We start from the raw sequence: 9449 nt of genomic DNA, 5'->3' as shown, positions 1-9449 counted from the left end.
CACACACACACACACACATACACACACAGCTTCTGAGCGATGTGGTATCAAAGTGATGCAGCACTTATACAGTAGGTGGGTGTGTAGGCAGGGTACAGATGTCTAGACTACAATAAAATGGCCCATGACTTGCACAATAAGGGCAACTTTATTAAGGGAACGTTTCGGTCAGTAGACCATCTTCAGGGACCTCAGATGGTCACGGCCGTATACCCTGGCATAAATCAATGGAATACAATTTATTCATGTATTTATTAAGTAGCCGTGTAATAAGCAGGATATTACATATATGAGAGGCTAACCTGAAACATTTTTGGTGTTGATCTGAAAATGTACTGGTCTGCACAGTGCATCAAATGAAAAATCACCTAGTACCTTCTTAAAACACTTTTCACTCATATCATACTAGTAATAATCTATATACTCCAATAATACACTCAAACATGTTAAGTCAAAAGCATCATGGTTTAACTTAACATAATTCTTTCATGATTGACACCTTGATAGTGCCTCTTCGATTGACCTATTAAGTGGAATATTTTCTTAATCCAGACGTACAGTGCATATACAAACTACCTAGACACAATCCATCTGTGCTGAACTGATAGTGACGTACAGTATCTGTGAAAACACTCAAACTGCACGTGTCATTTCCTTCTTTTAGCTCAACAGAGACAAGGGCATCATTCATTTAGTTGTCAGATTCACACCTGTCAAATGATTAAAAGATTGTCACTAGTTCATCATCAGGGATGTCTCTATAATAGCATTGACATCTGTCTCTAGGGTGGCCTCTCGCTAATTTACAGTAAGCTCAATTTACACTCCATCGCACAACAGCGTTGATTGCCGTCAAGAATGGTGTTGTAGGCAATCAACACCATTTTACTACAGGGTTAGGGCGTGTAAATCAGGCATTAAACTTCACCACCGGACTGCGTCATTGTCTTGACAAATATTTTCAACTAAAGAAGAACATCATTCAGTTGATAATGGATGATTTACGTCAGTGGTTCCCGACCAGGTGTCTGGCTACCATGAAATTAAAAAGTTTGAGAAACACTGCACTACATTAAATGAAACACAGCGTTTACCAGTGAAGTAATATTTCTTTCCAATATGGCTGCTGTGCAGCCTATTGTCCCTGGGCGTACAGTAGGTCTTATTTCTTCCTGTCTATCTTGCTCATCACAGCCTTGACGTCGATGGGGGCGGAGGCCAAGGCCGCCTTGGCGAGCTCCACCTCTTCCTGTTGCCACAGGATGATGGGACTGATGCCTGGGTTTCTGCTGCTGGCGTTCTGCTGCAACTGGGCTTCACTGAGGTGGACAAAAACAACGTAGGTTCAGGAGTAGAGACCACCCTCAACATGTCAAACTAGGGGTTATTCATGATTCTGAACCCATTCCCAAGCATCGGTTTTGCACGAAAAACACTCCTTGGGCTAAAAACGGCCATAGCCGTCTTCACAAATGTGATGAGGTCATCACATTTGGGCAATGGATTCAGAATCATGAATAACCCCTAGTTTGTAGGCATGTAACGATATATCGTATATCGATATATATCGATATTAATCCCGACGATATGAATCGATTCATTGAAATGGGGGGGGGGGGGGGGGGGCTAGTGTGTGATGTGAAATATGAGCTTTAGTCATATTCCATCATATTCAAGTGCTTTTGGAGAGAAATGATAGTCACTTTCAGTAGTAGAGCACTGTAGAGGGGAGCTGTGTGTGTCTGTGTCTGTGCCCAGGTGATGATGGTCGTTGATGCTCATCAAGGAAGGCAATTATGTTTCTGCACTGTCAAAAGTAATGCTACTTCTTTTGCAATGTAGTTAAATAAAAAATCTCAGGGGGGAAGATAAATTATATAAAATTAAAACGGTAATTTCTCATTAAAATATGTATATTTTTTAATATCGTGAAAAATCGTATCGTGAACCTCATATCGTGATACGAATCGTATCGTGAGTTGAGTGAATCGTTACATGCCTACTAGTTTGACATGTCACATGCTATTTAAAACCTCTTGAGCCCCATTGCCCCCGCCGGCGGGGGCAGCAGCTGTCCACCTCTGAACAGCGCTCAGCGGGGCAATGGAGACCCAATTGGTCTCCGGTTCCAACTCTGATGTTGCGGATTTCCCCCCCGGACCCCCCTGGGGTTTAAGAGGTTAATTAAAGCATAATTCAAATTTGACATTTTTTGCCTTATAAGTTTCCAATGGTACCCCAACGTTCAACCCCTGAATTTACCATTTACCACAATGTTTTCCATTTTTAATATGTTATTTGGATGACCGTAAGGATCATAAAAAACGATTACTATTGCAATTTATTTTGGGTCACGCCCCTTTTTAGCTTAGATTAACTGGCCTAGAGCAATGATGCACGAAAACAATTGCAGTAGGCCTATATAGTTTTAATGTCTTTTTGCTTCAGGTTAAGTTTAGCAAACTAAAGACAGTAATTCAATATGTAAAACTAATATCTAGCTCGCCTAACAAAATATATTATCCCTCTGAACTTTGACTTTGAGCATTATTATTGCACATAGCCTAAATGCAATAATATTAGGCTACTGGGAAGTTTTTTATATAAACAGAACATGTTCAGTTGAGAGGGGCGGGGAGGAGCAGCTGTGCTCAACATGACCTCGCCACTCCACGGTGCTTTGCCGATGGGATTGCCCAATCAGCAAATAGACTGACTAGAATTTATTTACCTCGATAAATGCCGTCTCTCACGATATGTAGTACATTTCCGATATATCTTCTATATGAAATACACAACAGAAATGTTACTTAATAAGCACAGTACTTGAGTAACTGAGTAATTTTCCGGACTTGTATGAAGAACGCATACCAACCTGAAGTTATGAGGCTCTGGGTTCAGGGCTTTCTTCTGCATCTCTTTATAGACGGGAGACTTCAGGTATCTGAAGAAGGTATCCTGTAGCAGAGCAAACATTCCCTTACAACAAACTACAGCACATGTGTTTCAAGTAATACTACTACTACTACTACTCACGAAAAGTTGTGAACTAATCAGTAAGCATGTAACACATACACTCAACTCACGATACGATATGTATCACGATAATGACAAATGAACAAAAAATCTATTTTTTAATGATTTATCTTCCCCCCAAGCCTTTTTCATGTAAAATTACTTAATTTCTGTGCAACAACTGTAAAAACCTAACATGTAAAAAAAAGAAAAGCTTTCTTTGATGGCATCTTAAGGCCCAGGCTATACGTATATGGAGCTGGAGCTGGAGACAAAAGTTGTCCAGCTGTTCAAACTAAACCTTACATGCATATTACTAGTTGCTATTAAAGCACTATCAGGGTACCTGATGGCAATGCAATGGTAGATTGTTTATAGTGCCCACTGCCCAGTTAATCTCTTGACCCACTGTATGAGAGGTCCAGAGTGTGTGTGTGTGTGTGTGTGTGTGTGTGTGCGTGCGTGCGTGCGTGCGTGCGTGCGTGCGTGCGTGCGTGCGTGCGTGCGTGCGTGCGTGCGTGCGTGCGTGCATGCGTGCGTGTCAACGTAATGTGCGTCAGACACACCTTCTTCATCAGCAGGAAGACGTGCGTCTGTGCAGCGTCCAGAACGTAGCGGTGAGGATGGTCCAGGCCCTTCACGGTCAGCCCCATGGTACGACCGTCTATGTTGATCCAACGAGGGGCGCCGGGGGCCAGGAAGGTCCTACACACACACACACACACACACACACACACACACACACACACACACACACACACACACACACACACACACACACACACACACACACACACACACACACACACACCAATACTGTAAATGGAGTTTGAAGTTGGGTTTATATAGGTGTGTCTGATGAATTTAATATCAAGTGTCTAAATACTGAATGAAGCAACTAAAAAACTGAGTTGCTCACAAAAGACTGAGTATAGACAATAGCACGCACGCACGCACGCACGCTGTGCTCAACCTACTCACTTGAAAATGATCGCAGCTTGTGACGTCATGGATGACGCAGCTCCGAACTTCATCTCCTCTGCCACTTCCCAGAAGGCCAAGTTCTCCCCTGGCACGCACGCACGCACGCACGCACGCACGCACGCACGCACGCACGCACGCACGCACGCACGCACGCACGCACGCACGCACGCACGCACGCACGCACGCAGGCACGCAGGCAGGCAGGCAGGCACGCGCGCGCACACACACACACACACACACACACACACACACACACACACACACACACACACACACACACACACACACACACACACACACACTATTTTCAGCATGTGACACACTGGCAGCTAGCCTTAATTAGTATCATTGGTTCCGAATAATATAATGTCAATTTTGTAGTTCACTGTTCACCTCCCTTTACCGAAGAAAACTTGTTGGAAGGAGTTATGTATATGTGACCTTTGGCCTTTGCAATAGAAACTTGCACACATGAACTCACATAAATGGTAAATGGTAAATGGTGCATTTATATAGCGCCTTTATCCAAGGCGCTTTACATAGATTGTGCATTACATTCACCCATTCACACACACATTCATACACCGATTGCGGCGGAAGCCTTGCAAGGTACCAACCAGCACATCGGGAGCAATTTGGGGTTCAGTGTCTTGCCCAAGGACACTTCGACATGTAGACAGGAGGAGCCGGGATTCGAACCGCCGACCCATGGATCATTGGACGACCTGCTCTACCTCTTGAGCCACAGTCGCCCACACACACACACACACACACACACACACACACACACACACACACACACACACACACACACACACACACACACACACACACACACACACACACACACACACACACACACACACACACACACACACACACACACACACACACACACAGACTCACCACTGAATTCTCTCTTGAGGAATACTTTGAAGTCGTCTCGTCCACGCAGGTCACTGAGAAGCTCCCAGAAGCTGAAGGACCAGCGTTCCACACGAGTCTTAGTGGGGACTTCCACCCTGTGGACACATGAAGACATTACAGTTAGGGCAGAATTGGAATTGGATTCCAATCCAAATTGCCGGCCCAGCCATCATGCAGAGTAAGCAGTTGCATATAACTGTATCTTCAAAACTAGACACTCTGCAGGCCTATAAACTTGGCTGGGGGCAGAGAAGCCCAGTCTGTGCTGCTACAGGAAGATTGGAGGGGTTCAGACAAGGTTTTCCAACTCCGTGCCTAAATGTCACTTTCACAGCGAAATAAGCCCAGTTTGGCCCTGTTCACTTTTGCTTAGCAGAGTCTGTATCTTCAAAACTAGACACTCTGCAGGCCTATAAACTTGGCTGGGGGCAGAGAAGCCCAGTCTGTGCTGCTACAGGAAGATTGGAGGGGTTCAGACAAGGTTTTCCAACTCCGTGCCTAAATGTCACTTTCACAGCGAAATAAGCCCAGTTTGGCCCTGTTCACTTTTGCTTAGCAGAGTCTGTATCTTCAAAACTAGACACTCTGCAGGCCTATAAACTTGGCTGGGGGCAGAGAAGCCCAGTCTGTGCTGCTACAGGAAGATTGGAGGGGTTCAGACAAGGTTTTCCAACTCCATGCCTAAATGATTAATTGAAAACGTTTTGGGCATCACAACACACCCCTCTGACTGCTTTTATTGTTTTTTTGTTTAGCCCAGTAAAACTTTCACTGCAGGGTGACGTGCTCCTTTAAGCCCTACTAAACATTTTAGAAAATTTCTGAAAGATTTTGTGTTTTCTTATTTTATTTTATTTGTATTCTTATTATTTTTTTGCCAATAATGCCATGGCCAGTGGAAGCCAGGTTGAAAGTGCTTAAACAGTTTTAGCCTACTTTATACTGCTGGACACAAGGGTCAAACTGGTTAATTGTTTGTAAACTAATCTTAATCCTATCAGAATAAGACACCTTAGTGAGAAAAGAAAAGAGGCTTAGTCTTCGTGTGAAAATGTATGTGTGCCTTCTTAAATGAGTGGTTCTCAATTTGTTTCATGTCAAGAACCCCAAATTAATAATAAATATATGTGGCCATCCGAAAATATTCTGTGCCAGGGACCTCCATCCAATATTTTTGTTGACATTATGTTTAAAGAATATTCTATTTTTTCAGTTTCAAGGGATGCCTATTATTGCCTGGTACTGTTTGGTGCTTCTGTCGTCCCTGCAGATGATGAGTGACATGTCCCTAATGTGTTGCCGTCTTGAGGGGGGCCTGGCTTGGAACCTAATCAGCTCCTATTGGCTAACTGGTCCTGTGGCAGCTCAAAGACCCGGCTGCGACATACCAAAGCCTACACGGGTTGTGTATTCGACGCGCTGTAGTGATTGGCCAGTCGCTGTGATTGACAGCCTAACCTTAACCCTAACCCTAACCTTAATCTCAGTAAAACTCTACCTAAACCTAACCCTAACCTTAACCTCAAGAAAACTATACCTAAACCTAACCCTAACCTTAACCTCAGTAAACGTAACGTGCCAAGGGGCGTGGTTATAAACACAACCCTTGTAGGAATTAGTATGTAGCGACCCGGCTACCTGGCTACATAGCTCACTCTCTGTCAGCCCTTTGGGGAGGAAACACTGCTATGCGTGGTCTTCCCTCCAGCCGCCTACGCTCTGTTATTTTTGTCATGTCTGCTTAGTTTCGTTAGTTTGTGTTTTTGTTCTGCTTACCCTAGTTTACTCCCTTTGGGGAGGAGTGTTAGTCTTGTTTAGTTCTTAGTTCTGTTTGTTAGGTTCAGTTGTAGCTTTGTATCTGTTATGTGTTAGGGATTTGAGTTAGTGTTGTTCGTCTGGCCATCATCACCTTCCTTTTATTTATTCGTTAATTTATAAATCTGTTAATGTAAGTAATTCAGTGCTCACACTCACAGAGTCATCCGTTGTACACAATATCAGTCATGCATAAGCCACTTTGTAACTTATATGAGCGGTGTTGTTCTTTCATACATTTTGCGGGCAGTATGCCCCTAGACTTCAGAACAGTCCGTAACAGTACTGTATAGGTTTAATGTGGATAAAATGTTCCCTTGCTTTATTAACTAATGTATCTGGGGAACCCCTGGAACCCCCTTATGCCTAGAACACTAAACAACCTTTTTGTCACACCATAACTAAACTCAATACAATATTCAATAAAAAAACATTTCTCATCAAAATATATTGAAGTACAGCAATACATGGCAACTTGAGGTAGGCCTACTGTTCTTTAATATTTCATCGTGACTTTTCACAAAAAACAAACAAAAAAACAATAGATATCATAGGGGGGGCAAAATCTGTGAAAAACGTGGGTATTATTTTAAAAATATATATAAAAAAAAGAGAGAGCTGGGAACTTCGCCTTTGGTCCACCCATTCCTGGGGGAAAAAGACCATTGTGGGTGTATGGGACTTTTCTCTATCACTAAACACCTGCCGGTAGAAAAAGACCAGGGCAGGGAAACAAACCTACCTTCTATGCCACTGAGCATCATGAAGGTACTGAAATACCCACCCTCCTCAGACATCAGCAACATTATGAAAATTACACAAATGTAATGTGAAAATCACCCGTGTTAAATATCTAATAAGGTTCGGTTATCAAGTCCACCATTTAGCTGCATGGGGACCACCTGCAACCCCCTCAAGGACCACTGTTGGTCCCTGGACCACTGGTTGAGAACCCCTGACCTAGAGAACTGAGCACCATGTTGTCAAGAATCCTGGTGGGAATCGTGTGAAGTGCTGGGGTGAGAAGGTCAAAGGTCAAGGTCACAAGCAAAGTGAGAATGAATGGGGTGGATGTCCCTTACCGTCTCATGTTGAGACTCCAGTATGTGTCGTTGTCAGACTGCCAGGGGTTGCTGGGCAAACACGGTGCCAGGAACGGATCGTGGTTCTTGTAGGTTGTGACATACTTCAACAGTCTGCAGTAGCCCAAGAGGGAGGGGTTGGGGGGTGGGGGAAACACACCGATTAACTACGCCTGTCACAATTATTACATAGATTACATTAGATAATTGACACTGGGTGAAAACAATGGGTTGCAAAAATCGTGGGATAACAATGCACTGTAAGTAAAAAATAACATAATAAAAGGTTGCCATCCTGAGGTGACAGATACTTACGCTCCAAGGGAAACGCTAGATTTGACCTTTGAACTCCTGATCGCTTGCTCGTAGAATATATTCTAGGAGAAAAAACATCTTTAATTACTTCAAATCATCTAGTATTTTAGTCATTGTATACGTGTCCCCTCTTCCACTGTTCTAAATTCACCAGATCTATAAATCTATCACATGATGGTGTCAGATCTATAAATCTATCACATGATGGTGTCGGATGCTGATTCTCAAGTGTCCAGAGTAAAGATTAGGGCTGTTTATCTGTTTATCTCAAACCTTTTAACCCATTAAGACCCTTCTATAAGGATGCGGTCACACCAAACTTTAATTCTGCCTATGAGGGTGGATTCTGCCAATGCTTTTCAAGCTGTGTTTTTTGCGTAAGTCCTTGAATGGCACCAAGGCATTATTTATATGAAAACTGAGGTGAAACATAATCTTGACTGAATCATGTGCTAACATTTTCAAAAATATATATATTAAAAGGGGAAATTATTACTCACCATGCGTCTGTACTGGTCAAAGGTGATTTTCTTAAAGATGAGAGAGAGAAAAATCATGAATTTGTCATTGTAAGCATATCCATTGTTATAAATAGGAAATAAACCTCTATTTAGAGGTCAACATTAAAATACACACTGGTGCTATTAGCTACAACTAGAATAGATACAACACTGTTAACATACTGTACATACCGGTGGTGGAAAGTAACTAAGTACATTGACTTAAGTACTGTATTTAAGCAAAGTTTTTAGGTATTTGTAGTTTACTTGAGTATTTCCAATTTCCAATAATTTTACTTATTCTCCATCAGTATATCTACATTGCAGTATTGATACTTTTACTTAAGTAAAGAGAAATGTAGTACTTTTTCCACCACTGGTACAAGTACATGCAACACAATACTGTATGTCTATTTTTTTACACCCTTGAATCCTCCAAAAAGAAAAGCTGAGATGGAAAGAATCTGTATGGAAAGAGAACAGAAAACATGGCGTTGATGTACAACTGGTGTTCCCTGTGTGTGTGTGTGTGTGTGTGTGTGTGTGTGTGTGTGTGTGTGTGTTTGTGTGTGTGTGTACTCACCAGTTACCTCCTCCTTGTTTGGATCAATGAGGCGATCGGGACCAACATCCATAGCACTGTAGGTCCAACGCTACACACGCACGCACGCACGCACGCACGCACGCACGTACGCACGTATACACGCAAACGCAAACACACACACACACACACACACACACACACACACACACACACACACACACACACACACACACACACACACACACATACACACACACACATGTTTTG

At 42.9% G+C, this 9449-nt stretch overlaps 1 protein-coding gene across 1 annotated transcript in view; it reads right to left on the bottom strand.

The window, feature by feature from the left end:
* Positions 1-241: 241 nt before the first annotated feature.
* rgs9a (regulator of G protein signaling 9a) overlaps positions 242-9449 on the bottom strand; it is a 21511-nt gene continuing 12303 nt past the window's right edge. Inside the window, exons 11-19 of the mRNA XM_079520407.1 lie at positions 9229-9291; positions 8639-8668; positions 8139-8200; positions 7824-7937; positions 4906-5021; positions 3997-4084; positions 3582-3720; positions 2876-2958; positions 242-1319 (exon numbers count right to left, since the gene is read on the bottom strand). Of these exons, the coding sequence (XP_079376533.1) occupies positions 1163-1319; positions 2876-2958; positions 3582-3720; positions 3997-4084; positions 4906-5021; positions 7824-7937; positions 8139-8200; positions 8639-8668; positions 9229-9291 (852 nt within the window). The 3' untranslated portion in view covers positions 242-1162. The remainder of the gene's footprint in view (positions 1320-2875; positions 2959-3581; positions 3721-3996; positions 4085-4905; positions 5022-7823; positions 7938-8138; positions 8201-8638; positions 8669-9228; positions 9292-9449) is intronic.

The sequence above is a fragment of the Electrona antarctica genome (genome assembly GCF_951216825.1).
Source record: "Electrona antarctica genome assembly, chromosome: 14".
Lineage (NCBI taxonomy): Eukaryota > Metazoa > Chordata > Actinopteri > Myctophiformes > Myctophidae > Electrona > Electrona antarctica.
This window is presented reverse-complemented; position numbering and strand designations above follow the sequence as displayed.